This window comes from Eschrichtius robustus, chromosome 20, assembly GCF_028021215.1.
Source record: "Eschrichtius robustus isolate mEscRob2 chromosome 20, mEscRob2.pri, whole genome shotgun sequence".
Classification (NCBI taxonomy): Eukaryota; Metazoa; Chordata; class Mammalia; order Artiodactyla; family Eschrichtiidae; genus Eschrichtius; species Eschrichtius robustus.
Genome location: NC_090843.1, coordinates 61935918 through 61953467, shown reverse-complemented (window position 1 = coordinate 61953467; position 17550 = coordinate 61935918). Strand labels below are relative to the sequence as shown.

Genomic DNA, 17550 nt, shown 5'->3' with positions numbered 1-17550 from the left:
TCCACATTTTTTTCCCATGCGCCCTGACTCCAATCTTCAACTTCACTGAACCAGGTCTGTTTGCCATGATGTTTCGCAAACATACCAAGGCCATGTTAGTCGGCATAATTTCTGGGATGAACCCTGGAAACAGTGCCTTGGAATACCCTCACTTGTATCTGTAAATCCATTTCTGTCCTTTTCAAGTGGACTTGTTTCTATCCAAAATGTCATTTCTTTCTGCCTTTGAACCTCAACATTTGGAGAACAGGGGCCACGGAGAGAGAAGAGGCAAAGCCAAGCCCCAGTTTAAACCTCTTCCCAGGTGCCTACCTTTTGCTGTACACCTGGGCTTTTGGGACAAGAGTTGCCCCCGGCACCATGACTGCTGTCTGCCTGGGCTCCAGAGAAAGAGGGGTGAAGGCTGGAAGGCTGGGGAGAGAAGCTTGAAGGATGGCCCTCACGTGCCCCTGAGTTCTGTAGAAAGGAAGAAGGACAAATTAAATGGCCACCAGCAGCATATTTGAGGGTAACCTTTGCTCAGACAACTAGTCCCTGCCCTGGTGTCTCATCTTTCCAAACCTCCCTGAATTCCATCACCAAAGTCTCAGATCTGGCTTTGGACGTATCATTTCCTGCTCACAAACTTTCCATGGTTTCCACACATCTACATCGTAGGGTCTCCACATCTAACCAGGGTAAGTCTTTAAGACGCTCCTCAGTCGAGTATGATTTCCCTCTGCGAGCTTAAATTCTACTAATCCCTCCAGGCCCTGTACATATTCCCTCCCTGTGTTTTTTCACATGGAACGATCTTTTCCTGACTCTCCTTCTCCAACTCCACTTCTCAAGTTCAACCCCTTTGCAAAGCCTTCCAGACTTTTCTAGCGCTTCATGATCAATACCCACTGCCATGCTTTGTGCAGCATTTAACGTCAAAAGTGCCCATCGGTGATGTTATCCTATATTGCTCTTTATCTTTTAATTTTTTTAATTATGGAATCATTCATGTCTTTACAAAGAGTGCTTTGTAAACCATCAATGACTGTACAAGTGGTAGTTCTTCTTGATACTATCGATATCCTTCAGTTGAGTATCTTCCGGTCCACGGCTGTATATTTCAAGAGCTATTTTTACCTTCGTGGCCTAGGACATGACGCGCTCAATACCTGTTGTCAATGAGGATGATATTCCACGTAAGTTTCAGCTCCTCCCAGAGTGCTGACTGAGGACTGAGCATCATTCACGTGAATGCGCTGTTCTGGTGGGTTCATAAAAATGTATTCGCCTTACCTATGGCCACGCCTCATACTCCCAGGGTAGAGAATATTCAGTGGGAAAAGGCCATGCATTTTAGAATCCGATAAACCTAGGTTCCTGTGACCCTGGGCAACTGGCTTCACCTCCCTGAGCCTTATTTTCCTCAGTAGCAAAGAGTGATAAATTGGAACTCGTAAGGTTGTTGTGACAATCAATGAGATGACTCACGTACATGCCTCTTACTACCTGGTACACGGCAGGCATCCAATTAATGTAAGTGTTTTTCCTATTCCCTTTCTAATAACATAGATTTCAGAACCTTCTGATAACATAATTGTCTTTCTCAAAGAGACTTTCCCAATAATTCTTTGTTTTCATGGATAAAAGGAAAGTCCTGGATGGTCACCTTGGTCTAGTCTTTGAACTGGTCACTATTCTAAGCCATCCCTACTCTCGCTCTGCACCAGACACACTGGTTTCTTTCTGGTCCTTGAACATTCCACACATGCTCCTACCACAGGGCCCTTGCACTTGCTGTTCCTCCTTCACCTGCAACGCCTTTGCCTCAAGTATTTACAAGGTTTTCTCCTTTATCTCCTTCAAACGTCCCGGGCCCTTCCCTTTAAAGTTGTAAACTTCCAAACTCTTAATCTCCCTTCTCTGCCTTTTTTCTGTAAAATGTATCATCTTCTAATGTGTTAAATACTTACTTATACCTTTTGTTTACTATCTGTCTTCCCATGAGGGTAGGGATTTTGTTTGGCCAGCTCAGCACTAATCCCCAGAGACTAGAACAGGGCCTGGCACACAGTAGGTAAATATCTGCACTATGCAGACCATTACATGGCCACGGTAACTCCCTCTTTGGCCCTCTTGATGAGTTGGTTTGGCCTATGGTAAGGCTTGATACCAAGGGGTCCTGGGAACAGCCCCACGAGCCAAAACCAGCCCCTGGCTTGTTTTTGTAAATAAAGTTCTACTGGAACACAGCCACGTGCATTCGTTTACCAGCTGTCTATGGCTGCTTTTGTGATACAGGGGTAGAGTTGAGGAGCTGCGACAAAGACCGTACACCCCACAAAGCCAAAACCATTTATGATCTAGCCCTTTCCAGAACAGGTTCGCCACGCTAGTCTCGGGGGCGAGTTCGTTCTACCGTAAAGGCTTTGTGCATCGTGGCATCTGGCAGTTGCTACTGGGTTTGTGGCAAACCCTCCCCACGAAAAGTTCCAACGTCAGCTCTCTAGCAGCTGCACGTCCACAGCCCGCTTCCAGGAAGACGGGTTCACCAGGCATGGGGCCAGGCGTCCTTACCTGTGCAGTACGCGCCTGGCTGCCGACAGGTGAGGAGACCCTGTGCTCGTCTCCTTGGGCGCCCGAAGATGCGGGTAGGAAGTAATGGTTGTTTGGCGAGGGGGGCAAACTGATGTGCTGCGGGCTTTTCACGGCCCCGAGGGGCGAATGCTGCGGGGAGCACTGCGGGCTGAGGAATGTGGAAGGAAGTACGCTGGTCTGACCTGAGGGCTCCGCACAGGCAGTGCCCCCGAGGGGCGGGATCTGAGCATCTTCACGAGCCGGCGGCTGGCCCTCCGAGCAGGCGCTCGGTCTTCTCACGGCTACCTGCGGGGATGCGAAAGGACAGCTGGGGGCGGCGTCTTCCTGCTTGACGGGGGCGGCCGGGAGGGGCGGCAGCTTCTTCTCGGGACAGCTGCCCCTCTTCTGCTTCTGCAGCTGCAGCCTCAGCTCCTCCACGTGCCTCTGCTCTTGCTGGAGTTTCCAGGTGAGCTCGTTGATCACCTTCTGCTTCTCCACCAGCATCTTGTCCTTCTCGGAGTCCAGCCCGTCCAGCTCGGGAGGGATGCAACAACCCCCGTTGAGACTGCCCACGAGGCTCTCCTCGGGGCACACGTGGACGGGGGACGGATGCAGGCCAAAGGACGGGGAGGCATCGTGGAAGGTGTCCGGCAGGGACCCCGCCACCGACAGGTCGGAAGAGGCGGGCGAGATTGGGGGGCTGGAGCTGGTGCTGCCGAAGTGGTAGAAGCCGTTGGACGAGGCGCCGGTGGGCGGGGAGGACTGGTAATTGGGCAGCGCGTTGCTGGGCGTCACAGGAAAAGTGACGGTCGTTATGTCACCGAAGTTGGGCACAGGGTTCCCAGAACAGTCCTGGAAGGGCCGAAGCCGGTCCATGAGGGCCGTCTTGGTGCCGGACACCGGCAAACCTCGTATTCGAAGCTGTTGTCTTAACTCAGAGACCTAAAGAAACCAGGCCGTCGTTAGTGCTTCTCAATGACCATCTTTTAAAAATGTATTTATTGTTACAGAAACTTCAAGACATCACAAATGGGATTTTATAATGTCCCCTTTCTTGTTTCCAATTTCCTCCCCTACACCAGATATTCTATCGGTTTTGCACAATTTTAATGATTTGAAAATATCGGCATACACCATGTTTTCATGGGTCCAGATTATAGAAATGTCCAGCTCAAATGAACCACGGCGGTTATCTGGTCTACTGCTCTCCAACCCCCAACGTGGTCCTTGTCCCCACTTTACAGGTGAGAAAACTGATACCTGCCTGGGTTTGGACATCAACCCTCAACCCACAACACCAAAGCAGGCTGACACCCCAGGACCTCTGCGTCCTAGAGGATGCCCTGTCCGCCACCTCTTTGCCACCACTGGCAAGAGCGTTACAGCACAGCTGGGCCCCGGCCCGGGCTTCCTGATCCAGCAGGTCTGAATTGGGGGCTGAGAATCTGGGTTTCTAGCAAGTTCCCAGAGGATGCAGATGCCACTGGTCCCAGGACCAGGTTCTCAGCCTTGCAGTTCTGCATTACCACTGATGTCCCAATTTTACTGACTGGCTTGGTTAACAGTCACATACTGAGAGAAGTATGTGCGGAGGTGAGCCCATCATTCAAATCCTGGCCCCGCCTCTTCCCAGCTCAGTGATCTTTCTGTAAAATGGGGATGACAGTACCTCCCTTATACATTTTTGCGAGGATTAAAATGGCCTAAACTTTGTAAAGGGCTTGGAGTAGTGCCTCACAAATTGTTAGTGCAGTGTGTTTGCTATTATTATTATGTTGATTCACATGTAATTATTTCAACCCTGCAATTTTATATATATATATATATATATATATATATATATATATATATATAAAAAATTGCAGGGTTGAAATAATTACATGTGTTTATAAATCACAGATACGTAAAAATATGATAGACATGTGATAGACATGATGGAACACTTTAGATCCATTACAACTGATGCTATTTGTTGATATAGAATAATGAGTAATTATTTATGGTATATGATTAAGTGAGAAACGTTTGAATTGCTTGATTCAATTTCTATAAGAATTATATAAATGTGTGTGTGTATATATATATATATATATATATATATATATATATATATATATACTTAAACCTATGCTTGCAAGATGAAAATGTCTATATAAAAATATGCTAAAATGTTAACAATGGTTCTCCTTATCTGTATTTCCAAAATAGCCCACATAAGCACATTACTTTTGTAATTAAAATGGGAAACATATTAAATACCTAAATGTCAATAATTCCATAAAACAGCCAGAAATCTATAGGGAAATATTCTTCTGATATTTTGCAGGGAAAGATCTTTTGAGCCTCAAAGCAAAGAGAGTAATAATAAAAATACTGACCACAAAAATTGAAAACTATAAGTCAAAAATACTGGAAGAAAATGCAAATGCAAATAGCCATCTCATTAAAAAAATAATTGCAGGGCAAGTAATAAAGTGTTAGTAAGCTCAATGTATCAAAAGAAAAAGACTGACACCCAATATAAAACTGGGTAATGGACATGATCCAACCCTTCACAAACAAAAGATAAAATTAAAAGAAAAATGGCCAATAACATATGTGTACCATCATTAGTATTCCAAGAAATGCAAATAAAATAAGTATGTACGTAGCTTTGTATTCATCAAATTGACAAAGAAATGAATAATAACACTGTGTCAGTGAAGTAGCAGAAAAAATAATTGAATAAAAATGTTAAGAAAAAAAAAGCTTTTTAATACCTTGCTATTCCAAGTGTGGTCTTTGAACCAGCAGCATCAGACAGCATCTGGCAATTATGGGAGAAATGCAGAATCTCAGGCCCCTCCCCACACCTATCCAATCAGAATCTGCATTTCACCACGAGCCCCAGGTGGTTCACTGGGCACATTCAGGCTTGAGAAGTGCTGCCCTAACACATTACCTCTGGGAATAGATTGGCACAAATGTTCAGGACAGGAATGGGGCCATATGGATCAAGAGTTCTTAAAAATAGTTATATATTTTGGTTTAGGAGTTCCACTCCCATGTATTTAGCCTGGGGACATAATTAGAGAAATTAATAAATGTGTGTACAAATTATATTTTTAATAGCAAAAATTTGGAAGCAAGTTCAAAGTCCAATAGAGGGATGTCAACGAGGTGGAGAAATGATATGCCAGTATTAAAAAGAAAAATCTTATTGAATATTAAACATTATGAAAAAGTCCATGATAAATAAAATAAAAAAGCATGCCCGAAGTGTATGCTCACATAATTATTTTAAAATAATTATTTCAAAACCAAACATGTTCATACATATTTTAAGTCTAGAAGGATATAGAATCTGTGAGTTAATTGTCTTTTAAAATACTTGGGACTTCCCTGGTGGTCCAGTGGTTAAAACTGCGCCTTCCAATGCAGGGGGCACGGGTTCGATCCCTGGTCAGGGAACTAAGATTCCACATGCTATGCGGTGCAGCCAAAAAAAAAAAACTCTTCACTTTTTTATACACTATCATATTTCAATAGTGAATATATATTACATTAAGAGTTATTTTTAAAGTTATCTCAAAAAGGATTTGAATAACTTACCGTACCACAAGCAATAAAATAACGCTCTCGGCCCCCTAGCCTGGCTAGCATTTTTTTTACCATTTTCTTTTAGATTTGCTGGTTTGAAAAAGTGCAAAATGGCAACTCATTACTGTTTTAATTTAGAGTTACTTAAAATTAATGAGTTCTACATTTATTTTTAGAATCTGCTCTGGCACTGAATAATTTAAACAACATTATTACATAATGCAGCTCATATTCTAAAATAAAATGAATACTTGTTCAGTCCAGTTTGCTATAAATTTCAGAATATTACGCTGTGTAGGCTTGCTTGGGACAAAGATTTGTATAAAACTCTTTCTTACCTTCCCTGGTGTTTTATTTTTTTAACTAATTAATTATTTAATTTTTTGGCCATGCCATGCGGCATGTGGGATTCTAGTTCCCCGACCAGGGATCGAACCTGCACTCCCTGCATTTGAAGCACAGAGTCTTAACCACTGTACCACCAGGGAAGTCCCTCCCTGGCGTTTTAATCATTGATAAAACTTTAAACCATTTATTACAAAAACTTTCAAACATACACAAAAGTAAACAGAAAAGTGTAGTGAACCCATAAACCCATTAACCAGCTTTGACAATTTATCAGCCCACATTTGTTTCATTTATACGCCAATCTTGTTTGATTTATACCCCAAACTACTTCTTCCCCTACATTTCCTGAATTATGTGGAAGCAAACTATATATATATGTATATATATTTTTTTATAATAATAAGTTTATTCAGTCCCATGTAATTAATTCTGGTTCTGTTGATCTTTTTTTTTTTTTTTTATTAGTCATCAATTTTATACACATCAGTGTATACATGTCAATCCCAATCGCCCAATTCAGCACACCACCATCCCCACCCCACCGGAGTTTTCCCCCCTTGGTGTCCATATGTCTGTTCTCTGCATCTGTGTCTCAACTTCTGCCCTGCAAACCGGCTCATCTGTAAATTATATATTTTAATCTGTAAATATTTTGGTATCTTTGTCTAAAAAGTAAGTACTTAAAAAATATAGATGTAAGATCATTATCACACCTAAAATATGAATAATTATTTCTTAATATCCATCAAATATTTTCCCAATTTTTTAAACTTCCCATTTACTTTCTCTCTCCTCCCCCGACCCCCCATGCTCTCTGGCTCTCCGACTCTCCAGTTTGTTAGAAGTGGGATACAAAAAAATCCATATACTGTCAAATTACCACTTATAACTTTTCAATGAGAAATCAAACTTTTTTCTCCGTGCTTTTCCCCTTTCACTTCTATGTAGCAAAACATAAGCATTTTTCTGGAAAACATCACCTCCATTGCCTCACCTTTCTGATTACTTTTTTTGAGGGTTACCTTCATTAAGTCCTCTTATTTCTTCCTTTCCCTAAATGTGGTTCCATCATTCACCTCCTTTATTCCTCTTCTCTCCTTCCTTTCCGCCTTCTCCATCCTTCCCTCCCACTCTTTCCATTTTGTTCTCCTTCTATCTCACTTGCTGCTCTACTTCCAACCCTCCCCATTATGCAAACGATTCCGAGATTTCTGTTCCTATCCCTGACAGCACAGGTGAGCTGAGCGAGGCTGATATTTGTCTGACTGATGGAAACTGGCTAGACTTTTTCTCTTGGTTGTCCTGCTGGTACTTGCTTGTGCTCAACTTTTCTAAACTGAATGAACTTGCCAACATACCTTTAAACCATCTCCTCAGTCTACCCTCCCAATTTCTGCTGCTGCTGTAACTCTCCCTGGTGACACCTCTCCCCATACACCAGTAGTCAAGCCCAGTTCAGGTTTCTCCCATCTATCCCCCGCCCGCTTTCCACTCTCAAGAATGACAACAGCAAAGCCTTTGACATCAGTCACTTGAGTTCAAGCCCCAGTTTTGTCACGTAGAAGCTGGTTAACTTGTATTTCATTTAACCTCTTTAAGATCCTGATTTATTATGTTTACATTTAAAACTTATCTCGTAGGGCAAAAATTGAAGCAAATCTCAAAGTAAACAAAATTGATAAACTTTTAGCCAGACTCATCAAGAAAAAAAAGGGAGAGGGAGAGGGCTCAAATCAGTAAAATTAGAAACGAAAAAGAAGTTAACAGTGGACACCACAGAAATACAAAGGATCCTAAGAGACTACTACAAGCAACTATATGCCAATAAAAGGGACAACCTAGAAGAAATGAACAAATTCTTAGAAAGGTACAATCTCCCAAGACTGAACCGGGAAGAAACAGAAAATATGAACAGACCAACCACAAGTACTGAAATTGAAACTGTGATTTAAAAACTCCCAACAAACAAAAGCCCAGGACCAGATGGCTTCACAGGTGAATTCCATCAAACACTTAGAGAAGAGCTAACACCCATCCTTCTGAAACTATTCTGAAAAATTGCAGAGGAAGGACCACTCCCAAACTCATTCTAAAGCAAACCTCTGAAAGACGGCCGACCGATAGTTTATACTCAAAAAATGGTAGTTCCCACTGTCACCACCACCATCTCCTTACACCTCTGCTAATTATTGTAACTATAACCAGCCAATGATTCTGAGCATGTGCACGTCAAGGAAACCACCTCTCGGGGCTCTGACAGGTGGCACATCATATCTGGACTATGTTTTCTTTGGGGCCAAGACATCTCCAGTCCTATGTGATCCGAGCTCCCATCCAGAGATAGACGACTTAAAAAAAAATCTTTGTAGAAGACATATGACATAAAATTTACCATGTAATAATTTTTAAGTGTCCAGTTCAGTGGCATTCAGTACCTGCACAATGTTGTGCAAGTATCACCACCACCCATCTCCAGAACTTTTTCATCATCTCAAATTGAACCTCCGTACTCCTGAAACACTCACCCTTTATTCCCCTCTCCCCTGGGAACCAACATTCTACTTTCTGCCTCTATGGATTTGAGGACTCCAGGGACCTCACAGAAGTGGATGCACACAATATTTGTCCCTCTGTGTCTGGTTTACTTCACTTAGCATCAAGTTTTCCAGGTGAGAGAAACTACTTTTATCTCTATGGATTGATGATCTGGGGGGGCGTGGAGGGTGAGGGACCACCGCTCTGGACAGCATCGTCATAAACCTGACATCCTCTTCTAGGTTTATAGCTGCCAAACTGAAACAAACTCGACGAGACCTAAGCATTTTTATTCCAAGTGTAAGGAATAGAGAAACCTTTGATATCAAAGCCCAAGATACATTTCATTTACCAGTGTTGACATTTGGTGGCCACTGAATTTCCTCTAGTTCGAAAGAGTCCCAATCCTACTTTCCCCCCAAAGGAGATAATGACTGAGGGCTGAGCATGGGAAGGAGGATGACCAAGGAGGACGGAGGGCTGGGGAAGGGCCATCAGACTGGCCCAGTGAGGACCACGGGGGCCTTTAGGAATTTAGTGTTTTTGGGAGAAGTGATAAGATCCTCTTGGGGGGAAGAGTAATTGGTGGGGTGGAAACCGGGTAAAGAGGTGCAATCACTGAGCTGGAGTAGGCATTGGAGGGAGGTGTGCCCACGCACTGGAGACCCGGAAGGGCCCTGCCTCCATCCTTTTCTGTCCTTCTGTAAATGCCGGACGGACGAATCTGCCAATCCTGAGGACTGCTCTGAAACACACCAGGTTCAGCTCAAAGGCCAGCGTCCTTTCAGTGAACTGAGACCCATGAGTGTGATCCAGAGGCAACTGCTAGCACACATATATCATTTAACAGGCTGTTGCTACACTTCAGGGCAGACGTTCTCAGAATTGGGGATTTCATAATAGAACAGCACCTTGTCTTAAATTATATTATCGACATCGGGTTCCCAACATTTTACCTTGTTAAGTAAGGACTATTCTCCTTATTTAAGAGCATCCTGATGGAAGAAAAAGAAATAAAACACCAGAAACACTCAACTTCTATCCACTGCTGCCATCACTTCCTGATGGAAAGGACATTTTGACATTCAAAACATTGCGGGGAAATAAATACTTCGAATAAAGGTTAGTCAGATATATTGAACACAGTTAGATTCATGAAAAGCTCTTGACGTGGCTCTTGTTTTTCTTATTTCAAGAGACTGGTAAAAGTTCATCGTGAAATTGGCCATTGGAAACTTGTATCAATCTCAAAGCCACCCTCTGCGCTAAGGGCTATCATGTATACGATTCTATGTGACTCTTACAATGACTCATTCACGCAAAGGAGGAAACTGAGATGCAGAAACATTAAGAGACCAGCTTAAGGTTGCACAGCCAGTGGAAGAGCTGAGCTGGGAACCCCCAGTCTTCTGTTCTACTGGGTGTCCAACCACAGTGGTTAAAAAAAAAGTATTTGTTAAAAAAAAAAAAAAAGAAAGAAAGAAAATCATGTCAAACCGTATACCTTCAGATCATCTAGGTTGGATGGGAGAGGGCCTGGCTTGAGAGCAGAGACACCAGTTTGTCCAGAAAAACTGTTTTTGGCAGGAGACAAAGGGGTATTGCTCAGTGGTGCTGAAGAAGGGTTTGGATTTCTGACCACCTGCTCATTTGGTTCCCTGAAAAACAAACAGAAAAGAGGCACTTACAATACAATCAAATACAGTCAAATATACATCTGGGGGTATGATACTGTGATTTAGAATAGGAAATATATATTTGGTCTTCATCCTGGTTTCTGGCATAGCTCCTAAAACCCTTGGGATTTCCTAAGTCATGAGAGCACAGAACTGTCTTTTGTTATCCTAATGAGGTGACTCTTGGAAGCCACCTAAGGATGGAGGGTGGTGGCCTGGAGAACCAATCACGTGATTAGAGGGTTGGAACTTTTAGTCCCACTCCTGACCTCTGGGTAGGAGAGAGGGCTGGAGGTTGAACTGATCGGCAATGGCCAATGATCTAGTCAACCGTGCCTATGTAATGACGTCTCTATAAAAACCCAAAAGGATGGGGTTTGGAGAGCTTCCGGGTTGGGTAGCACGTGGAGATTTGGGGAGACTGGTGCACCTGGAGGGGCCATAGATGCTATGCCTGCCTCCCATGTACCCTGCCCCGAGCATCTCGTCCATCTGGCTGTTCCCATGGGGAGTTAACATGCTTTTACAATAAACCGGTTATCTAGTAAGTACAGTGTTTCTCTGAGTTCCTGAGCCACTCTAGCAAATTAATCGAACCCAAGGAGGGGATTGTTGGAACCTGCCATCTGTAGCCGGTCCGTCAGAAGCACAGGTGACAACTTGGACTTGTGACTGGTGTCCGAAGGGGGAGGGGGCAGTCCTGTGGGACTGAGCCCTCAACCTGCGGGCTCTGACACGATCTCCGGGGAGACAGCATCGGAATTGAGTTGAATTGTAGAACACCCAGCTGGTGTCAGAGAGTTGCTTGGCAGCGTGGGGAAAACTGGGTGACCAGAACCCTTAGGGGGTGGCTTGCGTTTAGACTGGATCACAAGCTAATGGCCCAGAAGGATCAGGCGTGTAATAATCAATGCATCAGCAATAATAATCAGTGCAATGTAACAAATGTAATAATAAATCAGTAGAAGTGGCAGGGTGAGGAAGAACTGCAGAGTGGGCCAGAAGGCAAGTGGCAAGCACTCCTCAAGCTAGTTTTGGGGAGACAAGAGGGAGTGGTGGAGACTGTGGCCGCAGGAGGGGCCCGTCCATCTGTGATTCAGCAGATGCCCTGTCCTGGGGAGGAAAGAGCATGCGCACGAAGCTTGATCGCGTACCGCACGTGGCGTAATCGCCAGCATGACCCGAGGCTGAACAGAGACAGGTGGGGGAACCTACATCCCAACTCTATGGTTGAGGAGAAAGACCCTTTACGAGGTGACCTAGCTGTGAGATCACACACTGGGCTCAGGAGTCCATCTTTGAGGCTGTCACCCAGTCACTCAGCCCTGAGCCAACTCCTGAAACGTAACCGGTATTGGACTGGCTCCCAGTTCCAATGTTACACTCCTAGATGGTTCCTCCCCTCCGTTCTGCCATTAATCTAGCGCTAATACTTTCCCCAAAGAGGCCTCTTATCAGGGGCACTGATGTACCTGCTTCCTCCCGGCCTTCTGTCCCTGAAAAAGTGGGCGTGGTTTCTAAAGAGTCACATTCTAAACACACCGGACCAGGATGCGGTGCAGTGCGGGACTCGCTGGGTCCCCAGGGGCTGGCCCGGGGGCCTCGGCCAGAGAAGCCACCGCCAGCGTCTGCCCCCGGGCGCCAGCCTGGGCCTGCCTGACTTACTTGAGCTGAGCTTGGTGGAGCCCGGGGTAGCTGAAGCGGTGCTGTTGCTGTTGGCTGAGGATCTGCAGCTGTAAGAACAGCTGTTGCTGCTGGAGCAGCCTGGCGTAGGCGGAATCCATGGGCGGAGGGGACTTCTCTGCCTTCTGGTCCGGGGGGATGTACTGGTGATATTTGAGCTTCTTCACCTTTGGCTTGGGGTCCTTGGGCTTTTTGTGGCGGTTCTTACTGTCACTCAAGGACTTGGACTGCAAAGCAGATGGAGAAACGGCATGTGCTTTAGGTGATGGATGGGAATGGCTTGGCATCAGGAATATATCTCTAGGAGGTTTCATGGGATGGACGTTCCTGAACCCCCGACACACAATACGGCAAAGGCAGGATGCACAAAGAAATCCTGGACGTTAAGGTACCTAACGGACAAATCCACTGCAAATGCATCGCAAAGGAAGGACACCCCTGAGGCTGGGAGTCCTGAGTCTTAGACGTGGCTCCAGGAGAATTTCCTTCCCGGAGGAGAGGGAGAGGTAAACTTGTGTTTCATGAGGACACCGTCTTAACCTAAAACCACCTGACGGCCTAACGAAGGAGATATTCTGCTCTTGGGATGGACTCATAAGAAAGCTCTTTCATCTGTATACATGTAATCAACTTTAGTGAAGCCCTTAGTAAGCTGACTTATTAATGACATAAACTCAGATGAAGTTCAGCTTGCCTCTGAAAATCCAGAATGTGGATTTTTGTTACCTCAAACGTAAGACCAATTCCCCTTCCCATCAAACACTGATATAAGATCAGGAAGTGACATCCTCTGAACTAAAGATTCTCTATTGACTACGGGAAGGGTTAGTCACCCACTGGGACCTTTCCAGAAGTTACCCATCATGGAGCATGATTTGGGCCCTTGAAAAAAGTTAAGGACACAGGCTCTGAAGTGAAGACACAGTTTTGAACATGGTACAATCATCCAACTTCATGACATCTCAATTACCTCACTTGCAAGTTGGGAAAAACATTCTCTACTTTCGATCTCAGTAATCAGTGGAAGGATGGTGAAACATATTGTTGAAATAATAACAGATTTCAAAGGAGAGTGTGATTATAACCCGCTCCTAAAATCCAAAGGCCTCCATAGATTGGAAAGCAATAGATCCATACTGGAATCGGTTAAAAAACATACATTTCCAAACCCTGACTTTATTACAGAAGATTGAAAGGAACATGGATATGACCATGGAAGAGTCTTGAGGATCTGGGGACAAGTGGGAGGGAAGGTGTGGTACCAGCAGTGTCCAGAAGAGGGGGCTCCTGAATAGCTGGCGGGCATGTTGTGACTGGGCAGCTTCCCCGTTTTAACCACAAAAGTTCTCTCTGACTCAGCGCATCCCTCCACCGAAGCCTTTTTTGTGTTTTCTCAGGGAGGCTTCTCCTTGGAGACCAACGAGCAATGAACTCAAGTATTCCCGTGGGCTGGGGGCTCTCCTCCCTGCTCATTCATTGGTTAGCGCTCCAGGTAACGAATCAGTCTTCTGCACTTGGGAGAGTTTCTGCAGGGCTCCTACAGTCAGCTCTGCCCTGCTTGGCTCTGGCGCAGCCTCCACTCCCACTCCTCCTAGGACCTGCTTGTCTGGGGGAGCTGCAGCCCTGGGTCTAGCAGTTAAGTCAGGGGCTGAGGCATTTTCTCTACCTGTCGCCTTAACACAGGGACTCCGAACATTTAAAAAGGTACGAAAATCGGACCATTTTCTCTGGATAGTGAGGGGCAAAGGCCGCCGCCGCCGAACCCATGGAACTCCGAATCCCTGGAACTGTACACTTTCATATTTTTGACACCAGAGGATACTAAGGCTGTGGGTTTGCTTTTGTTTTCTTTCTAGAACTGCACGGCCAATAGAAGGGGAGCACCGTCATCTTTCTAAAGCAGACCTGGATCCAAAATCCAGTGGTTTAAGACTTGGGCGTGAATGCATAAAACAAGTTAGTGGGCTTCCCTGGTGGCGCAGTGCTTGAGAGTCTGCCTGCCAATGCAGGGGACACGGGTTCGAGCCCTGGTCTGGGAGGATCCCACATGCCGCGGAGCAACTGGGCCCGTGAGCCACAACTACTGAGCCTGCACGTCTGGAGCCTGTGCTCCGCAACAAGAGAGGCCGGGATAGTGAGAGGCCCGCGCACCGCGATTAAGAGTGGCCCCTGCTTGCCACAACTAGAGAAAGCCCTCGCACAGAAACGAAGACCCAACGCAGCCAAAAAATTTTAAAAATATATAAAAATAAATAAATGAATTACAAAAAAAATAAAAGATATTCTAGGGCACATGTATTTCAAAAAAAATCTTAGGAGAATGCAAAGAGATCATAAGCTATTCTTCTAAAAAAAACAAAAACAAAAACAAGTTAGTGTAAGGCAAGAGGGAACGGTGGGGCCTGCAGCTAGAGAGGGCATGACTTCCTAAAGGCCTTCTGCCTCGAATTCGCACACACACTGCGCCGGGCACGCAGCACGCCCCCCAAGCCACCTGCACTCAGTTTGTCCATCCTGCTCGGCACACTGAAGTCCAAACTCCAGCCTGCAAAGGAGACCATCATCGAGCTGCCTAAACTTGCTGCTCTCCAATGGCTTACCCCTCCTGACTCCTTTCCTTGTCATTTTCTGCCGTCTGTGACTCCCTCCTCTGCTTGCTGTCTGACGGCGGCTCATCCTTCGAGGCTGGCTCAAACCCTGGCTCACTTGGGAAGCCTTTCCTAACCCACAGGGAGGTCTCTCATCTGCATGTCTCATAGGACACTTGAGGCTGCCCCGTAACGGTCACACTGCCGCAGACCCTGCTGAGGGGGGAGGGAGACGGACATCCAGCCCCAGGTCTGCTTCCGAGGCTACTGGCCCTGATGGGGGGCTGTGGCCACCTGGGGAAGGGGACTCTCCTTCTGTATTGCGGTAAAATACAAGGAACATAAAAATCCCCACAGTCACCATTTTCAATTCAGTGGCATTTAGCACATTTACAGTGTGGTGCAACCATCACTGCTACCCAGTTACAGAACATTTTCATCACCTCGAAAGGTAACTCCATCCCCGTTAAGCAGTCACTCCCCATCCTCCCCTTCCCTTGGAAACTACTAATGTGCTTACTGTCTCTATGGATGTGCCCATTCTGGACACTGCATAAAAATGGAATCAGACACCATGTGGCGCTTTGTGTCTGGCTTCTTTCATGCAGCATATTTTCAAGGTTCATTCATGTTGTAGCAAGAATCAGTGCTTCATTCCCTTTTCTGGCTGAATAACCTTCCATTATATGGATGTGCCCTGTTTATCCATTCTTCGCTCGATGGACATTTCGGTTAGTTCCAACTTTTGACTATTGGGAATAGAGCTGCAATGAATATTCCCGCATACAGTTTTGTTGGAACACCTGTTTTCAATTCTTTTGGGTATGTATCTAGGAGTGGAATTGCTGGGTTACGTGGTCATTCCGTGTTTAATTTACTGAGGAACCACCAAACTGCATTCCACACAGACGCACCATTTTACATCTCCATCAGCAATGCATGAGGGTGCCGATTTCTCCACATCCTCATCAACACTTAATATTTTCCACTTTTAAAATTTTAGTCATTCTAGTTAGTGTGAAGTGGTATTCTGTCGTGGTTTGGAGTTGCATTTCCCTGACAACAAATGACATGGAACCCCCTTCTCGTGTGCTTGTTGGGCAATTTGTTTATCTTTGGAGAAATGTCTATTCAAGTCCTTTGGGGCACATTTTTCTTACTTGCTCAAAGCCCCATATGGACTAGTGATGGCTGTGATATCAGACTAGACTGTAGGCTCCTTGAGGGCAGGAATCATGTTTTATTCAACCTGACATGCACTACCTGGAGCCTGCAATGTGAGCCCCGTTCTCTTACAGAGGATTTTACAGTTTCAAAGAGTATTCTTGTGCATTCTCTCAATGGCCTTATGTGAAGCTTACGCAGTCGACAGGGCAGAGATGTTTTTCCCTAGCTGGGTTGCTTCCTTCTTTGAGAAGCCCTCTAGTAGCCTCCTAGCTTAGAGATGATGAATATTCATCAGCTGAGAACCCACAGGCATTGACCAGTCAGAAGAGCTGTTGGCTTTCACGTAAACAGCCAGTCCTGCTGGACCAGGTGGGTATCAACCCTGCTCCTCATTGAAACTGACTGTCCTTCCTCACGGCAACTATGATACTCCCTTCGTACCAAGAGGCTGAGCGCTTTGCTCATTTGCATTAGGCAGAATTGAAACACTTTGGTAGAAATACTGATGCAATTTCTCTTTGCACACAACGTTAGAAATCACTGAATCATCCCCTCCACTTGCAGTGAACAAAATTCATCAATAGCCACTTATTTTCAACGCCGTTGAGCTGAGTAGATTGTAGGCTGGGTTTAAGCCACTGCAGTTTGGGGAGCTTTACTGGGAATCAGAACTACCTGCCATCCATTTATAAGATGAAAACCACTTCTGTGTACATGCAGTGGAGGGGGCAGTGGGTGGGCACCGTTACTTTAGCATCGATTCTAACTCAATTTACAACCTTTTCAAAAAATGTTTCTTAAGAATCTTCTCAGCATGAAGCGGTGGCTTTAGAGCTGAGAAAACACGCCCCCAAATCAATCAGAAGTTATTTGGGATAAAACATTACGAAGAAAGTCAAATGACTACCAGGCAGTTAATTGAGGAGAAAGTACTCTGTGAGCTATTAGATATAATGCTGAGAAACTTAAACCAAAACTATGTGATCATGCTTGTAGTTATGTGTCTCTTGTGAGTGTAACCCTCTGCTTTGTCTTTACTTCCATAGGGAGACTGGCTTGAATGATATAGGGTTTGCTGCAGGCAAGGCCTTCAGGTTTGCTTTCCTTGCATAAAATCCAGCTGCCCTACACCTGTTTTACGCCACATACAAATCCTGTGTGCACTGCAGTCAGCTGTGTCTATCTCTAGGCTGAGCTGATGAAGCCTTTTAAGTCAGGAATAGGCTGGCTGAGCTGTGATCCCAAAGAAGGGCAAACATTGCCCAGCAGGGGTCTTTGTCTGCAGGGAAGGCCCCTGCTGGGCAAGAGAATCTTGGTCCATATACACTGATGGCCCATGTCTCAACTCCTGTCTTGCGATGTTCCCAGTGGATTGAACACGTCCGTGGGGCCGTGTGACTCTCCCCCTGTTGACAGACCTA

At 45.3% G+C, this 17550-nt stretch overlaps 1 protein-coding gene across 1 annotated transcript in view; it reads right to left on the bottom strand.

The window, feature by feature from the left end:
• The window catches only part of MYOCD (myocardin), an 88397-nt gene that overhangs the window by 6348 nt on the left and 64499 nt on the right, over positions 1-17550 (bottom strand). Inside the window, exons 8-11 of the mRNA XM_068530544.1 lie at positions 12357-12601; positions 10520-10673; positions 2554-3495; positions 313-456 (exon numbers count right to left, since the gene is read on the bottom strand). Coding sequence (XP_068386645.1) covers positions 313-456; positions 2554-3495; positions 10520-10673; positions 12357-12601 — 1485 coding nt within the window. The remainder of the gene's footprint in view (positions 1-312; positions 457-2553; positions 3496-10519; positions 10674-12356; positions 12602-17550) is intronic.